The sequence below is a fragment of the Schistosoma mansoni genome, chromosome 6, assembly GCF_000237925.1.
Source record: "Schistosoma mansoni strain Puerto Rico chromosome 6, complete genome".
In the NCBI taxonomy this organism is placed as follows: Eukaryota; Metazoa; Platyhelminthes; class Trematoda; order Strigeidida; family Schistosomatidae; genus Schistosoma; species Schistosoma mansoni.
In genome coordinates, this window is record NC_031500.1 from 5,096,551 (window position 1) to 5,116,660 (window position 20,110).

Here is a 20,110-nt window from a genome sequence, read left to right on the forward strand (position 1 = left end):
CAAGGCCAAGATAGTGTTGATAAGTATTTAATTGAATTGTTTGTAAATAAATATCGGTTTATATTTCAATACCAATTTTTGGAATTCATAACTCTTATATTTTCAGGTCGCCATATACTTCATAGATAATACTAACCATTTGACAATGTAAATTTAGTGGTGGAACACATCTATAAATATAGCGATAATATTCTCTCATGATCACTACTAATCGAGTTCAGAGAGCTGTGAGAGACACAATATAGTTTACAAGCTTTTTGGTAACTAAAGAATTTTTCAAATATATTTACTAGTCCAAGAATTAAAATCCCCTTACTGCACTGTTGTTAAAGAAGTACTCAGAACTGTAATAAGGGATTTAGCAAACTCATCAGCGTATATGAATACTACGGTTACTATAACAATCGTGGTTCATGTAAACACTCATTAAAATTACCAGTAAATCGTCAATAAAATCTCACCCACATCATATATGAATAAAGATAAGAACACTAAACCACATTTTTCGTATTGTTAATGCAATGTCTAGAAATCTTTCAGTCGTTTAGAGTTATAAAGTTATCTTTGTAGAGTGGTTAAAGCGTTCGACTTTCAGATACTAAGTCTCAGGTTGGTACACCGCTCCAAGTACATCGGTTCGGTTAACCGGAAAGTATTATTACCTCTCATATTCAAGTGCTTAGTGAATGAGTCGATTAATTTTTTATAATTAAGTTCACTTTTCTTTTCAGATATTTTGAGTTTAGACTGTAAATTCCAAAAATAATCATCTAATAAATGTTCTTCTTAGTATATACAGTTAACCACTACGACACATCTCCTTGAGTGTCAAAATGTTAGAAATTGGAACTTTTCATGTAAGCAAGTGAACAGATAGTGTAGTTAGCAGACATATTTGGCTAATAAAATGAAATTGCTGTATCATTCGAAAAATTTTTTAAAACCCCAGGAACACTTTTTGAAAAATTATTCAATGTATTCATCATCATCCAGAATATATCAAAATCGTCAGATAAAATTCAAAGACCAATTATTTCATCAGAATATCATCATCAGTCTGTTGTGAAACAAATATATCAACTAATGATTATACATTTTAATAATATGAGCGTGAATGGATTAGCTTTTTTCTCCTTTCTTTTCCTCTTAATAATTCTTCGATAAATATTAATCTGAAGTTAAGTGTCTCCCTCTGTTTCTTCATTGAGAAACATTATTTTTTACCATATATTAATTGTATAATTAGTTTTATTAGTTAGTCACTTGATATTTTTGAAATAGAATTATTTATTTTATTGTGATATATGTTGTAACACGTTCAATATGATGAATCCCAAAGTCTTCCGTCGGTTAATGTCCAATTTTAGTTGGGATTTAGAATTAGAAATCAAGGTCGTGAATTAAAGTAAAGGTTTTTATCACGAACTCACATAATCTATAATGCCGAAATGCTATTTAAATATATGAATTAATGAATTTCTCGTCCAAATCCAAGATCTGCTATCCTTAACTTCGTTGGTTCGTCCACATAATTTAAAAAAGTATTCCATTGTATTAAAAAGTATAATAAGGGTTTATTATAGTTGTTTGCTTTTTAATGGATAATTCATTTTCTTATTTATATATATAATTACTATGGTTGTGTTTCACAAAGCCACATTTTAATGTCTACTGAATAATAACTTTATTTTGTCAACTATATAAGATTGCTAAGCCTTCAGTAAAATAGTTTATATCTATAACAATAAGTAGTACACTTGAATAATCAAATATTGTCTTTGAGGGGAAACTTTTGTTCTAAAAGTTTGTACTTTGACTAGTGTTTTCGATTTACAGATTTTCTTTTGAATGGTATCTTTTTCATTTATGATAAAATGCAAATGCCTTTAGTTGTTATGCATTGTGTGACTTTATCCATCCATCCATTTTTCCAATACTCAATAAATGTACGATATTCAGGATTTTTAGGTATTTAAATAGATGAGTGCTGCATATATAAGTGTGATTTTCAATGAATACGCTATTTCAATTTGTTTTGTGTACCATTGTTTATATTAAAAAAATCTTTCCACATAATTACTTTTGAAATACTTGATTTTCAGTCATGTTCTGATACATTTAAAAATTTCATCATTTTTATGCGAACATTCAATTTTACAATGATTAACTTGTCATAAAGGTTACTGTTTATAAATTTCTACTTAGTTACTACCAATAAATTAACATCTCAGAAAATTTCAATGTTAATATAGTTAAATTTGTCTGATACTTGATCTCTTGTCATCGACTTCTAACCGCTTTCTTACTCCTTAGAAATCTGTTACGCTTAAACCCTAAATAAGCGACAACAGTATGGGAAGAAGTTTTACTTCCAAGGTTAGTTAAGGTACAGAGAATCGGAATGTTAGTGTTTTTTTATGTCTGACCGTGATACTAGTAAAAGCTTTTGACAATATGCTTATATTAGTAACAAGTAGGATGTAACGCATTATTTATCAATTTTCTAAAACTCTAGGAATTTGTTTACTAAACATTAATTCAGCGATGTACTTCTACCTTTCACCTATCTTTTAAATGCTTTTCTGAAGAATGGTCAACAGCTTCCAGACATAGTTAATATTAAATAAATTATACACTCATTACTAGTCTTAAACGTGAGACATCATCCTTTCTAAATTCCATTAACTAGTTAGGTTTTGTTTACTTTCATACAAAATAGTTATGATTCGTGTTGGATCATATCGAATAGAAAATTTATTTTTCTGTTTTATTCAATAAATTAGAAAATGTTATGCGGTTTAAAGGTAACAAAGTTTCTTTTCTAATAGGATTTGTATGATCTGTACACTATCTGTCTGTATGTTTGTGCATGTAGTGTAGACAAATGGAAGGAACAGACTGTTTACCTTTGAAAATTTAAATAGAAAATAAACAGATAAATAAAATTTGACTTGATGTTGTAAACGATTAGTTGCGGGAAAATTATTTGATATATATGTCACGTTTTCGAACAGTTTGTTGCCTTTTCAATTCATTCATACATTAAATAGGCGTTGTTTTTCGCGAGGGTATATTTCTGCCTGTCTACATAATAATTCACTTTCATATACATAGTTATGAGCTACGCTTTTTCCGTTTCGAAGAAAGCAAATATTTGAGTCTATTTCTAGCCCCAGTAGATATCTTCAGAAAGCTTTGTATCACATTTGTTTGGAGGTAAGCTAAGGGCTGGCCAAAACGAAAAGGTTATATCAATTTGCGAAGTCATAAACTGTCAGTCTCTCCTCTGTTAATGCACACAGATTACCTGGTTAGGTTCTGTGCGATAACTGGGATCAGTGTTTAAAGACATTGATGGTGACATGGTTGAGAATCAGTTGGAATGAAGCAGATTCACTTACTCTTTTTTCTTCTCTTAGATCCTAACTTTAGGATAATTTTATTTTTTAAGTTCATTTTTCCTTCTCGAATCCTATTGTCTATGCATCGTCTTTTTTGCTACGATTAATACTGTCACTACTTCTGTAGTGTTTGCTATTTATGTTGACAGACATAAGTAGTATATAGCACCAATCAAAAGTTGAATGACTGTCAAAAGAAGGTTGAGAAGATTGCACTAAAGAAAACAGAACGAAATCGTTAGTTCGATAAATCATGAAGGATGTGAAGGACGAATGATGAAAGATTTGCAAATGAAGTGTTTATAATATGGTTTTCACATTTTACGAGAGAACTTTGTAATTTTGTATCAAACAGTAAACTGGTTGTCTACAACTTAGTGTTCATTCACTTCATTTATACTTTTCTGATATTTATCTTGTTAATTTCATCCTATTGTAATGATTTGATCTGGCAAAATGTGAACAAATGCACACTTTTGTTTCAGGTTTTTTTATATTACTTTTAACAGGACGATTCATTGCCGTTGTCGTCATCATATATGTGTTCAAATGAAATTAACTTATGAGATGAATAAGATTTTCTCTGATAATTATTTCTTATTACTTTATTGTTTGTTTTTTTCTTCTTCTCACTTTATAAAGTTTTCATAATTTATTTCACATTTAATATGCCAATAAACTCATCCCAGCATTGATCTTCTAACTAGGCATAATTATGTTCTGCTATCTTATTATTTATTTATTTATTTAAACACATAAATATTGATACAAAGGGGCACCAGATATATATGCGCCACACAAAAAATTGTGTGAGGGCTGTGATACTGCCCGGGTGCCCAGGCCGAAGCAGGTGGTTTTCTTAGGGGGCCGTACCCCGAACCTACGACCTTAAGGTCTGATCAACAAGGCAGTGGAACATCGTAATGAGATGCAGTCCCATGGAGGCCTGTGACCAACGATTGATTCATACGCCATTTGTTCCCTCAGGATACAGGAGCCCATGTGCACCATTAGTTTTGAATCAGCGTTTTCCAACTCCCCTAGGTGGACTTTCCGTGTCCACCATTCCGGTTGAAGCGCTGGACATTCGCTTTTCTTCCTCCCAATTTCGTAAACAACAGTAATGCCACGAGAAGGCAGTGAATAGGACTTCCCTGGCAGAGGCTATATATTCGCGTGGCCATGTGAGAGCATTTGGAGAGGCAGAGTGGACTCCCTCCACTCTCTGCCGTACCAGGGCAATAGTCATGTCACTTTTCATTTTAAATTATCATATTTTATTTGTTTACTACTGAAAAACAATTAGAATGTTATACAAGTATTATATGTTTATTATTATCTGAATTTCCTACTAATAAATTTATCTGGTAAACGAATGCATAAATTAATAAAGTTCAATCTTAAATTTATCAGAAAGGTATAACCTTATTAAATAGAGGTATGTTATATGCTTTCTACTGAGATCATTTAGGTAAATTTTACTACTGATCAAATCAAGAAAAGTCTTATTGTTTTTGTAAAGAAAATAAAATAATAATAATAACAATAATCAATAAATTTATTCAATTGTCCTCATTTTTTTGTATAATAACATTTGGTGATGATGTATCCATGTAATGGAGTATAATGAATACTACAATATTGCCATATGTATTGCACCATCTGTGTGTGTATTTATAACAAACAAGTGAACACAACTATCCAAAAATTATATGTTCCATGCAAGTATACATATATTTTAAGTCCCCGTTTTTTTTAGATTCATGTTCTATCTATCATATGGCGGTGTATCACATTAATTTATCATTTCTTCTTTGCTGTTAAGTTAAATGACTAATCACATATAATACACAATAGAATAATAATAATGGTAATAATCACTTTATTATCGTTAATACTTTTATTGTTCAATATCAATATTATTGATAGATTAAGCCCATGTCTCTGTGTTTACCTCAATTGGTAGTTGTATAAAAATGGAGAAGTAAATTTTTTGACCGATGAAAGCTTGTAGGCTAAGAATGACTTTATTTAATGAAATACGATTTTAATTTTGTTGACATGACAAATTAAATTCAATTAAAAATTGTTTTAAAACAGTTAAGGAACTTTTTTTGTCTTGTTATTTCATCTTAACTTGAAACTCTTTCGATAGCAGTCTGGGTTCATGACTGAGCCATATTTAATGTAGTGAGACGAATATCATCAGTGAGATTAGATAATGATCATATAGTATTGCTAATTGACTGAATTTAGAAATATGTATCCGTTGCATAGTGATAGCTTATAGCGAAGCTGCAGTTCAGTGAATAAACGGATCAAATTTCAGTCAATAACTCAAAGGTCTGAAACTCTTTGGACGTATTTCTTTTGTAATTAACATTTATGGTTTTTTTAATTGACATAGTTATTAATTTTAGCGTTTGAAGGATTCTTAGTCAAAGAGTATTCTAGCTCAAATGACTCATATGATCGTCGTGAATCAGTCGTTACTATGTTATCAATTACTTGTCTGTTACATTTATGTTAGACAAAATTTATGTATTTAGGTTGGGTTAAAAGGACACATCTAAAGTGAAAGAAAGAGAACTTATCCAAGTTACAAACATGACGTTTGCTCTTGTTATGCTTATCGTCACCACTGACATTGTTGAGTTAATGTACAGCGATTACTGTTTTGTAACTATTCGTAAAATAAAAAAATCTAAAAAGAGAATAATAGCATCATTTGTCATTTATTTTGTAATTTAACTATAATTATGTACAATCTTAAAGGGTTATTTCAGTTATTTACGGGACAAATTAAAGAATGTACATAATGTCCTCGTATCTGTAGTGAACAAAGACTTAGTCAGGAAACCAGTTTATTGTCTAATATAAAACTACAGAGTGCTTTCATAAAATATAAAAACCATACATTAAATGCATTATTTGCACATTTTCCTTCAGTCATCTTCTACATGCTTAATGATTCTTTCAATTCTATTGTTATTATAATTGCTTTCTGTTTCCCTTCCTGTTCTCCTCAATTTAAAATTCTGATGGCAGGCATTCCTCTTCTTGTTGGTGCTACATACTACTTATATCTGTCAACATAAGAAGCATTACTCCACAGTACCTGTACTATATAGTATTATTTATAAAAATGGATGATTATGTAATCAATCAGAAAATAGAGTAATAAAGACTAAGAGATATAAAAATGTCATGTCTAATAGTTATTTGTTTGTTATGTAGTTGATTATTTTATAGAATGAATAGGTTTACGAGTAGGGATAAAATAACTCGAAAACCAAGTTTTCTGTTGGCAAATTGAAATAACGAATAAAAGTAATTAACTGTAGAGAATGCAAACACAATATTTCAGATCTGTTGAGATTTTTCTCGTTCTCTTCCCCTCCCTCGCTTTCTTTCTTACTTTCTTCACTCACTTTTACATTCCTTTTCAATGAACTATAAATAAAATAAGTGTTCATTACGCAAGAATTTATGGGGTGATATTAATTACTCGGAGAGAAGAAAAAGGTGTGCTTGAATTTTTTCTAAATTTTAGTCCAGTATATTTACCCAACACTATTTTACTCACTAACGTAACTTATTAAGAACTTCCTGTAAGTCAGTATAGTATTAATTTATAATTTATTGTAATGATTAAATCAGTGATTACTGGATTTCTGTTAACCAGACAGTTATAATGAACATAGAGCCTAATGTTGATGTTTGGTTATGCTGGTGGTTATACCGCTTTCTCCAACATACGGTGTGAGCCTAGATGGAGTTAGGCTAGAAAATGAATAACGATGAGGTCATTATATTGCATCAGTTTAAATTTTTATTTATTTATTTGAACACCTAAATATTGGTACGAGGGAGCACCAGATATACATACGCCACACAATTGTGTGAGGGCTATGACACTGCCTGGGTGCCAAAACCGAAGCAGGTGGTTTTCCTAGGGGGCCACATTTCGAGCCTTTGACCTGAAGGTCTGACCCACAAAGCAGTGGTTCTGAACTATATTGGAGAGTTCAGACTCGTAGGTTTGGGTCCACAAAATATCCGGCCTTAATAGTTGGTGAAGACGTTTGCTGGCGTGCGATACAGTCATAACTCAACTTCTTCTAATGTTGTACTTATTTCTATTCCATTCTTATTCTTTGATGGGATTTGTCTGTCCCTGAACTGTTTCTTATAGTTACGTTCTCACTAACTGATCTTAGGTACCACTTTGATATGATAGTCAGACCAATTGAGCAATATTGGCTGTAACATCTGTTTCTTTAGATCGTACCGTATCAGGCAGGTTTGTTGGAGATTTTCAGGACTAAATACAGCAAACTCATCATCGGAGGGCTTTCGTACTGCTAATTGTACAATTCTGTGACAACATTAGGGTGTTTGTCTCAAATATCCAGCATTTATTGCAATCCTCTCTTCTCACAATAAAAGGGGGGAAATTAGAAAAATAGCACACTTCACTTTACCTCACACATTTCTGCCGATAACTGTAAGGATTTCAAATGGTGGAGCTAACACACCAAGAAATATTCTCAATAAGGCCGTACGAACAGCTTTAAATAGATACCTTTTGGGCTCTGCAGTCACGCTCTCAGGTCTTCAAAATCACCGCTGATCCAGATTTCTGTTCAGATACCTGAAGAAGTATCTGTTCATAGTTTATGCAGAAAGTGACTGTCACCTACACACCTTTAACACAACATGGCTTTTCACTGATATAAACATTATTATTTTCCATTCCTTTGCTTTTGATTTTCTCTTTATTAGCTGATATTGTCTCTGGCAACTTTAAACCGCTCACGTGTATTCTGGGTTCTACGTTGCTTTTGATTGACTGATATACACTTGACTCAGCTTTTGTCACGTTACTTTTCACTGACTATTTGTGGATTTAAATTATATTTATTTCTAGAAATCATTATTATCATGGGTTATCAGGCTTTTTTAAAGTCTTAATTTATTATTGCCCAACATTATAATAATTTTCATCATCATCTCCCTCTGCGGTCAATTTCATGTGGATCTCATCACATTAATTGGTTTGTAAATTATGCTAATTATTTGTCTTATTATTTTCAGTTTATCTCATATAAAACAAGAGACCTAATTATCATGTCACAAGTTCTTTTGCTGTTGTTTTCTTCTGTCAAAGCAAAAATACTGTACATACCTCACATATTTTCTTCTTTCTGTCAACATAGTCCCATTATAAATTATTATTATTTCGATAATGTAATAAGAAGACGAAGATTATCAGAACTATGTGATATATTAGCGCAATACATTTCGAACAATCTGATCACACATATACTTGTTAAGAACATTTATATATAAAAATAAAAGGTCTCCTTAAACGATCAGATTGTTCGAAATGTATTGCGCTAATATATCACATAGTTCTGATAATCTTCGTCTTCTTATTACATTATTACTATTTCATCTTGAAATTATGTTCACTTGTTTACACATATATACATATTCTTTTTTAAAGTTAACTCCAGTTACAACAACATATTGAACAGGATTATCTGTGCTCAACGTATGTATATTTCTGTGCATAACCTAATTAAGTCCCTTCATTTTTGCATTATTTGTTCCAATCTTCCCATCGATGTTTAGGATTGCAATTGATCAGTCTCTTACTGACATATTATTCACTCTCAATCCAAGAGATTGGATCTATGTGCAGAACACTTTAGGGATTAGTTTAGCTGGCCTTCAGCCACACTTCGGTTTCCTACGACCCTCAGTCGACCTGAATGACAAGTTAATGTAAGTCCTCCAACTCTTTACGAATTTGAAAAAGCTATAGGATATCTGAGGCTAGGGAGGGCTACAGGTCCTGCAGGTTTACTCCTGAGATTTTTAAGGATGACGGTCCAGTATTAGCAGTGAGATTGACCGAGGTCTTAGGTCTGGAACTGGATGTAATCCCACCTAACTGGTCTCAATCACTGATTGTACCAGTCTATAAGAAAGGATAAAAGTCCTCTTACGACAATCAGGGGATTTAAATCGACAATTGAATCTTTGTGCTAATGTGGTATGGAAACTCGAACTGATGTAGGTGCGTACGTACGAAGTTCTACGTTGTTACTGGCATATGTGCATCCTATGCGGATTGCCTCGATATTGCCTTGAATCACAAGCATTATAAGCGGAGATAGATGGTGGCTAGCAGTGGAATCCAGGAAGCATGTCTCGTCCTATTTGGGACTCGTCAGCTGGATGTACTGGCATCCCAGAGTTGATGTTCATTCCGGGGCTCGCACCACAGTACCATTCGCTTCAAACACCAACACGTCATCCGCTTGGCTACTTTGGGTTGGATAATATAATTGAAAGAAAACAAACCCTATTATGTGTTACCTGATAGCTATGTAATTCTTCATTTGTAAAGGGTAATATTTTGAACGTTTATTTATTTATTTATTTTAACACATAAATATTGGTACAAAGCGGTACTGAATACATATGTGCCACATTAGTCACTTGATTTATATGTGGGTAGTGATACTTCTTTGGTGCCCATATCTAAGCAAATGGTTTTCTTAAGGGACCACTCCCGGAGCCTTTGACCTAAAGATCTGATCCACAAGGCATTGGAGCATCAAGAGGAGATGCAGTTCCGTGGTAGCCGGTGACCAACGATTGGTTCATACGCCATTTGTTCCATCAGGATACTGGAGCCCATGTGCACCATTGGTTTGGAATCAGAGTTTTCCAACTCCCCTAGGTGGACTTTCCGTGTCCACCAACCCGGTTAAAGCGCCGGACATTCGCTTTTCGTTCTCTCAATTTCGTAAATAACACCCCCGCCACGAGAAGGCAGTGAGTAGGACTTCTGTGGCAGAGGCTGTATACGCGTGTCCATATGAGAGCATTTCGAGAGAGGGAGCGGACTCTCCCCACTCTCGACCATACCAGGGCATTTGGGGGCAAATTTTTCTATTACACTCTATTACACTCAAATAATATGCATATTTACAATGACAAATCAAATATGTCATACGTCATTTCTACTGGAAAAAATTGTTTATAAAATAAAACCAAACTATTAGAAACATTCATATAAATTATAATAAATTTTATTTATAGAGTAAAATTCCCTTCATAATACTTCTGTATTATTGAATGTTGTTATTATTATGAATAGAGCCAGTCTATTTAATAATGACTTATGTGGTAAACAATTAACATATAGATGTAGTATATGTATCCACCATTACAATATTTTTCTTGTTATTATTTATTTATCCATCACCTTAAAAGATAGAAAGAACAAAAACCGATCTTGTACAAGTTTCGTTTTGATAGTAAATTTGACTTGAATTTAGTTCTTGACTTATAAAGTTTCTTATTAGTGTCATTATTTTAAATCTTTCATCTTTTTTTTCTTCCTTATCTGATTGTCTGAACTTATTCAAGTATATGGAATAGAAATTCTGATGTATTTATCTTAGTTGCCTTACCTAATGCATTTTCATAATCACTAATTCATTTTATTATTAGTTTTGTCTGTTAATGAAAAACAAAAATTAAATGTTTTATTAAACCTAGTTCAATAAACTTTGAATGATATCAATTTTACATTCATGTTGGAGTTTAATAATAGGAAACGTGAACTTAACTGTAGCATTAAGAGTAGAAGATACTCGTAAGTTACTAGTATTTGATCACAGATATTTTAGAAATATTACTCTCATCTGCTGGGATCACCGGGTAAGTAATAGTGAGGTTAGACACAGGGTATTAAGGAATGATGGTAAATCAGTTGATGAGGTCATGAATCTTCATCGACTGAGATGGTTAGGCCACGTGTTACGTATGCCTGAACACCGATTACCACGACGTGCTATGCTTACTAGTATTGGGGATGGTTGGAAGAGAGTTAGGGGTGGCCAAACCAAAACGTGGCATCAGAGCTTGAAGTTACTAACTTCCAGTGTGAGCCATGTTGGTAGATATAGACTGATTGGTCGGGGTCCGTGTGACTATCGTAACCAATGGTTGGAGACTGTGGGTGACATGGCTCAGAGTCGATCACAATGGCTTAGGTGTATACACTCTTTATCTTTCCTTAAACCTTGAGAATAAAATAGCTTCATATCTGTCTTCCGATACTATATCCTTATTAACACCACTAAATTAACTACTTTTATGAATTCGGTGTTCATCTTATTGTGCTAACGAGGTATGGCAACTTGGACCGATGCATAAATGTGCCTGGTCCTACGTTGTAGCTGACTGACTGACTTAACTGTAGGGCATTGTTAAGTCCTGAGGAATGTTATACTAACATTTTTTCATTGTATTCTGAGCCATTCTTAACATTGTGATCACTGTTATTGGCTTTTCGGTTTGGAATAATAATGTTTTTTATGACATTTTCCTGCTTGGTTTAACATATTCGCTTTCTTATAGTAAGAAGAAGTTATAAAGAATATAGCCGTTCGTTTGTTAGAGTTCAACTGATGAATTTTAATAAAAAATCATCCCTGATTGTTGGTGAATTAAATATACACTTAGAGACTACATTATGTACTTCGCTATTTCTTAAGTGTTTTGTATTCTTACTGACTTATTTGGTTAGCCAAAATCCTTTCAAAAAGTATACTTTCTACCTTATTATTTAAGTTCACACAACTTACCTTTTAAACCAATTTACACATATAGGATGAGTTCAAACAATTCTCCGTGTAACGCAGATACAGTAAAGTGAATACTTACAGTTGAACTTCATTAGTATCTTGAGAATACTATGAACACTTATGACTGGTTGTCAGGTATTTAATTTGAGTTTTAAAGACTCATTTAATGGCGTTCGTAGTTTAAGTCACTGTAAAGAAGAGTTTTATAAACGATATGTTCCATTAAGTTAATAATTACTATAACTTAGCTATTGCTTATTCTTGTTAAATTGTCTATCTGTATCAATATTATGTCTATTATTTACTCTATAACTCCAGAACAAGCTCGTCGAGATGATATGGAATCACTTGGTTATGTGTTAATGTATTTCTTACGTGGTAGTCTTCCATGGCAAGGCTTAAAGGCTGGGACCAAACGTCAAAAATATGAACGTATTAGCGAAAAGAAAATGCAAACACCCGTGGAAGTTTTATGTGAAGGTTATCCAGGTACATTATTTAGAAGTTGCTTTTTTTTTAATTCACCTGTCTGAATAAGTTCATATTTTAATTGTTAAAAAGATTAGTTTAACAAATAAATGACATTAGCTTTTTAATGACGTGGTTTTATTGCGAATGAAATTATCTCCATTGCTGTTAGAAGTATAAGGGAAATTTTTAATTGGTGGTTGCTCACACTATGGAAGGATATTCCTTTTTCGGGGAGTGGTCTTGGTGATCTGAGACCATGAGCTCAATGTTCAAAGACAGCTGTAAGAAGCTGGTCACACATGACCTTTTTTAAGTAGTTCCCTTTGAGTTAACTCCGTAATTTTACGAGATTACCGCAGGCGACGGAATTCTATGTAGCAAGGTGAGTTGTGATATTTTTAAGATCGACCTTTTCTAACCCTCTTCTATTGTGGGAAGACAGCATTCCTACAGTCATTGATTCTGTGAGGGAAATATCTCTAGACAGTTAGCATTATCTCTTTGTCGTCGACTTTATTTTACCATTTCCAGTTTGACTATTCTCCAGCCAATCTATTTGGCATAGTAGGACCTAAAGGTACAGGCTTTGCAGCTAATATAGCTTTATTGAGTTATTATAATAAACAAAGCTGACTACAACGTCTAGGTAGCAGTTACATTTGAGTCTCCCTAATAGCTAATGTACAATAAGTTTTAGTCGATCTAATGATCGTCAGTGGGGTACTTATCAAAATAAGAACACAAGATTTTATCATATTTCGAATAATGAATAGGAGTGGAGTCGTAGTTACACACTTCTCAGTATTTGCGGCTTGTTTGTTGTACGTTATTATCCTCATTTCAACTGGGACTCATTGCCATCCTTTATTAAAATGCTAGTACATTCTTTTTACTGAGCTACCAAATTTCAATAATTATCAGTCTTCTTAACAGTCGTGATATTTGTTATAATTTGTAAGAATTCATATATGAAGTTCAAGCAACGTCCAAATGTAGGGCATATTTTGGCACGCGTCTGCCAACAGTACTTAATATCAACATCTAGGATACACTTATCTATTTCCTGTTAAATAATGAGCAACTTTCTATCCATTCGTTTTGTTATGAGTTTAACATTCCATAGCATGTATATGATCATGAATAGTGCCTCTTAGGTTTTTGGTGCAAGTACGCGTTACACGCATGGTTAAGATTCACAGATCAAAACAACATATGTCCTTTGAACTTACTCATATACATGGACACAGTCGATTGCCCAGTATCAGTTAATCCGGCTTTTGTGACGGAGTAGGTGGTGAGTTCGATGTTCATCGACCATTCATGAGGCAAACTTCACGACCTCTGTAGTATCACTGGAAGGTGTGGGTTGGATTTAGCTTCGGAAAAATGTGCTGATAAAATTATCCTGCCAGTCGCAGTTATCTTTTTTTTCATTTACTTACTATAAATGTTGTGTTTGACTACTCTAGAAGTTTATACATCCCGTTATATGCAAACGTATATTATACTACTTCCATTTATTGAACTGCTTCCTCATATGATTGAATAAACTCTTTTATTTGTTAAACTGTTTATTATTTTCAATTTAACCTTCTTGTTGGTCCTTTTTATATTTTCTACAGTTGAAATGGCTGTCTACCTTAATTACTGTCGTGGGATGCGTTTTGATAACGAACCGAATTATTCTTATTTAAGAAATTTGTTTCGTGGTTTATTTCAACGTGAAGGATTTACTTATGATTTTATTTTTGATTGGAATCTATTAAAATTTTCTGGAAACGATCAAAATTCCATGAATAATACTACTGGTGCTGTTAATAATAATAATAACAATAATAATAATAATGGTAACGATCATTTAATTACAAATCAACAATCATCCCAACAACAACAACAACTTGTGCAGTCTTCTCGTCGTGGTCATCATCATGATGAAAAAGTTAAATGTATGCCTTATTCTTTTTTTTTCTGTTATGTATGTACTACTGAAATATAGTTGTTTTATAGGGATAGAATTGATCGAATGTAGAAATCTAAAAAATAGTATTTTTTTAAAGCACTGTTAATCTCAGCTGGTGTTCGTCATAGTAAATAATTTTCCAGTTTTCCTTTATTATCATTCAGAGTTTAATCTCCTTTCTGAAAACTTACTAATATGGACATTAGTTACACAGATAGCATAACCTTGTTTGATGAAAACGCCTGAATAATGGTTTTTTGAACTCCTAATAATTCAGAGGCGTTTTAAGGACGCTTCTATCCTAAAGTGCTGGGGAAAGTTGACAATTCGTTTGTGAATATTCATCTTTTAAGTAGATTATAGCAAGTATTTCGTAATGCCAAGCCACTACCTACCCAAATGTGCAATGTTAACTGGTATAGGTATATACCGAGAGAAAGCTGGGATCGGTTCGAACCTAAAATGTGACATCATTCCATTAGGGCATTGATTGATTTTTTAAATCCATGCTTGTAGATACAAACTACTTGGTTGAGTTCGACTCGGCAACATGGATCTGTGGTTTTAAACTTTGGGTGATGTTGCTGATAATTAGTTTTTAATAGCGCGAATCCATTCACTTCTTGTCTTCCTTGTTTTATAGTTTGAATATAGTGTTTTATACGTATATTGTTTAGTTTGCGATAAAGATATTGATCGTTTCAAATAGTTCATCGTGTGTTGTAAAATCTCATCAGTTTCATTGTTAGTGTTTTTTTGTGATTGTAACTACATGAAGAGGTCTTTTTTTACTTAACGTTTTCTAAAAAAATCACCTTACAGCTCGTAACAAAGGAACGTCTGGTAATCCGGGTTATACTGCTCAACAGGCAAATACACCATTAGCTCATAATTCATCAACTGCAGCAGTGATGAATTCTCGTTCAGGTTTTACACAACAAGGTTTGGGCGCAGTGACTGCTTATCCACGTGGTATGCCACCATCATGTCTACCAGCTGCACAAAATATGGTCGCTCAGTCATTACAGGTAATGAGTCTTCAGCCACAACCTAATCAAATGTCATCTAATACTGTCGCTCATCATCATGCACAACACATTCAATCGCATCCAATCTCAAATTCACTAACTGGATATTATAATCAAACGGTACAACAACAACAGAATATTTCACAGTCTCCTCAATTAGGTACATCACAATTCGCTAGCCCCACCTGTCCTTCTAACATGTTTCTTATAAATAATAATCATAATAATAGTAGTGCAAACAATCCAATATCAATGACTGGTGGCCTACAACAACAACAACAACCTAATACCAATTTATACCCCTCTATTGACTCAAATTGTACTATTCAACACCCATCCCAACAACAGTCACAAAATACTTGTTGTCTTCCAGTACAATCACAACCTCAATCCAGTACGAATAATAATAATAATAATCAACAAGTTGTTACATCGCGTCAAATTGTCCAAGGTATTTCACATCATCCACAACAAAATTCATATTTATTAACTCAACAAAATTCAATCGGCCAAGTAATTGGTGGTGGTGGGAATAGTAGCGGTACAACAAATCATCAAATTCATCATCATCAACAACAGTTAAATGCATCTACAACATTTGGTAATCATCCGCATAATTTATATCATTTACGTCTTCATCCGGAAACATTTTATGTGCCTGCAACAGCTAGTGGGCAGACAAGTAATATTAATAATAATGAGAATTTCACCTCAACACCTATGATTTTGCCATCTGGACAACAAGTCGGTGGTGCTGGCAGTAATGCATTTCGAAAATAATAATAATAAATTAACTATTGTCTGCCTACATGTTTCTTAGTATTTAGTTCTGGTGAAATGTGAATATATAAATGCCTGTAGTTTTATTTAAATTGAGTATCTTATAGCCCAATGTGTTTCCAACTTTCCCTGTCTTATTCTCTGCTTGGCTATCTGTCTCTCTCTTTCGTTCACTTGCTCGCTCTTGATATATTTCACTGGATATCCACTAGCCTTGTACTGTAGTTATGCTTAATATGCAATTTAAAACAGCTCGAAAAATTATTCAGTAAAATGCTGTACTATTTTTTCATAGTTTATCTGGCTAATAAAAACTATTTCGTCTATATTTTTGTGTAAATATATACATATATTCCATGAATATACAAGTACACAGAATAACATGTGTAGAAAAAAAAAATTCGGAAAGCTTGACTTTTTTTCAAAAATGTTTGTGTAAAAATAAGTTTTACTCTGTATTAGTTTCATTTACGTTAAGAAGAAGAATCACAGTGGAGAAAGAGATGCAAACAAGCATATTTACATGATGTCAGCACTGATAACTGAAGGTGATGATGATGTTTTTTTTGAAACTCGTATTGTATTTCACATTGTACGTGTTTTCCTATGTACTCTCAATTCATTACTCCACTTAATAAATGTACACATATGGTTCATGCAAAGGTGTTTGTATGTTTTGATTAGTTAATGCATTTCTTAATTTTATGTTCATCTTCAAATGTCGATTTGAATTTCATTCATTTACTCTTTGTTAAGTTGAATGTTTGTACGTTTTCTGTGGTTTCTCGGTTATGCAAGTGTAACTTTAGTCATTAGTAGTATTTATTTAATTAAAAGCAGCCACATCAATACTTTTGATAGTGAACTTTGTAACCATTAACGAAATTTAATTCATATTTTCTAAGAAAAAGAAGAACAACAACAACGGAAAATGAGGATGCTGTATTATTTTATCTCAAGTGTTATACGTGTGTGTGTGTGTGTAATTGTTCTAAATTACCACCATTAGTCTTTTGTTATTATTATTTAATGTATTATTTATTATTCACTTACTTTTATACCCCATTTTTTTGTTAAAATCCAACTTCATTTCGTGTGACATTCTATTCCTTATGGTTGTATTTATTATTTTAAAAATGCCTCCCCTTTGTGTTGAGAGCACTTTTCAAATTACAAAAGTATTGGAAATTCTTTGCTTACCATCTTTGCATAGTCTTCTTTAGTTAATGACAGTCAGTCGGTAAGATGATTGAACGATTAAACTTGTATGTTTACCCAACTAAAGGGGATATGTATTCCCCCCCCCCAAAAAAAACGGGTGTTTTTTTTATTTGTACATATTATATAAATGGTAGTTATGTTTAAAAAAATATCATTACAACTAGTAATAAAAATACTAGTCAATTATATGCTGCGAATTTCGTTTGCTTTTCATTTATTCTTAATACTTCCATCTTAAGCATTCGTCTCATGGTGCCAGTACGGCTTATCATTAAATCATTGACTTAAACTTCCTGTGTTATGTCTTAGCATTCAAAATTACATAATATCGTTACCCGTTGTGGGTTAAATTCAGATATTTTAGTTTCCAAGTATACTTGTTTTTAGTTAGTCAGTGGTAAACTGTTTCATTATAGGTACACTGTGTATTGAACTTAGAGCAAAAAGTTAATTTTACATTTTAATGTGTTGATATTTTCTTCTGAATAAGTAATTTTTACCTATTTAGAAACTTTTATTGGAAACAGGTTGCTGTAGATGTTTTCCACAAATATATAATGAGCATTAAGTGCAATTTTAGACTATAAATGATCAAATTCTTATGTAGCATTTTATTACAAGGTGGATATTTGACCAAAAATAAGAACAATATTCATGTTTAGTATGACAACCAAGAAGTCACAAACTGCACAATGAATGGAAAAACAGAACCTATGTAGTCAATGTTTTGAAAACAGATAAATGTAATCAGAAAAGCCTATCGAAACGTAGACTGTAAGGATCAAATCAGTCTTATATACACTATACCGCCTAGCATAACGCTTCCAGGTGATTAGTTGGCTTAGAATATTTTTAATGTGATTTATTTACAAAGTACAGATCCATGCATTCGTTTTTGAGCTGTGTTGGATATGAGGATTAGTATTACTACCCAGCTGTTCAAATTTTGTATAAAACTTACAATAGTGTCTTGAAATTCAAGTTCTTTGATTGCTAAGTGGTTGCTTCATATGCTTCTTATTAAACAATGTCTTTCGTTTAATATTGATAAGTTGGTAAAGTAGTTTCATATCATTATGCGGCTTATGTTGTTTGTTAGATTCACTATGATAACGTAATGGAGGTCGGTTAAAATCAAAAGACTATCTTGACTTCCCGGAATGATTCTATATCAATGTATATAAATAACAAATGGTTGTATAATAAATAATTGGTTTTAGCTTAGAAACTTTCATTCAAGATCATGAACCTAACCACAATAACAGTTGATTCTCACGGTAGACTAGCACGAAAACAATTAGTTCAATATGGCTGGACACAGAAAATGTACTGGTTTAAGTGTTTTGTGAAGATTGTTAAATACCTATGTTTTACGTCAATATCGCCAGTTGATTGTAGTTAGACATATGAACCGTTCGGTTCCGACTTATTATAGTAGCCTAGGAGTTAGGCGCACGCGACTGGAGATCCTGATTTCTATCCTCTGTGGGGTCGTTTTTGCTCACTACTGAGGAATCTCGTATTATAACGAAACAACTATTCACTACTTCTCGGTTTGCAATGGTTGTTTAACTAAGATGATTTATTGATGTAAACTGCGAATAAATGTGCTGACAAATAAGAGAACGATTAAGCAATGAAACATGAGTTAAAAACTGTATGATAAAGTGGTTGCCAATGAACAGTACAGTTATAGTACAAAAATTTCACTTGACCTAATATTTGATGTGTGAGACGTTCTCTTGAATGGAGTAAACAGAATATACAACTTAGGCCAATTTATGCTTGTTCATTTAACGCAGACATTTATCACCATAGATAAATATACACTTTTATTAAAGCTAACAAAATGTCTACTATTAATTATGAAAATGAATGCCTGAACACTTAAAAGGTTTCATTACTACATAAACAGGTAATAATATAAGCAAACTGATATATTGGGTACTTATATGTAAATATTAATATGTGCAGTCCTATGGTCTTCATATCGTGAAATACGCTGATTGGATACCGGAGTGATAATTCCTAGAATATTTTTGATATGTTTAAAATCGGAAATCTCAATACACAATAAGATTGACGACTAATTAGATTATGAGTAATTGAAGTGACATACTTTCGAGTAGACATACTTATTTAGATGTCGATAGCTGATTGCTTAAGTCAATCCTACAGAATTTCTGTAGTAAGATTTATGAAAAATTCGAAAACAAAGAGTATTTGAGTGAACAGTTGTTTTCAATAACATCATTATCAGACTACAGGTATGAGTGATTAAAAGCTCTATTCTCGCTCAGTTGAAGGACACAGGACATTAAGTTGATTTAAATAAAGCTTTCAACGTTATCTACTATATCCCATCAAATTAACCACATGGTTCACGAGTTTGTTTATTTCGTATTACCGAAGCTGTTTGAATTCACATTCACAAGCCTAACCTTCGAATTCAAAAGAAGCTTGTACAACCACTTTTACTATCATAGTCATCGGAATAGGAATGATTTTTTTAACTGAACTTTGGTTAAACTGTTCCCTTCAAAAATAATCAAACTATTTTCTAATTTCTTCCACCTGTGT

At 32.7% G+C, this 20,110-nt stretch overlaps 1 protein-coding gene across 1 annotated transcript in view; it reads left to right on the plus strand.

Moving 5' to 3' along the window:
* The window catches only part of Smp_169950 (serine/threonine kinase), a gene marked incomplete at both ends in the record, with an annotated part of 30,497 nt that extends 14,125 nt beyond the window's left edge, over positions 1–16,372 (plus strand). The window contains 5 exon segments of the mRNA XM_018798030.1: positions 12,389–12,404; positions 12,409–12,559; positions 14,164–14,349; positions 15,324–16,289; positions 16,350–16,372. Of these exon segments, the coding sequence (XP_018653013.1) occupies positions 12,389–12,404; positions 12,409–12,559; positions 14,164–14,349; positions 15,324–16,289; positions 16,350–16,372 (1,342 nt within the window).
* Positions 16,373–20,110: the final 3,738 nt, after the last annotated feature.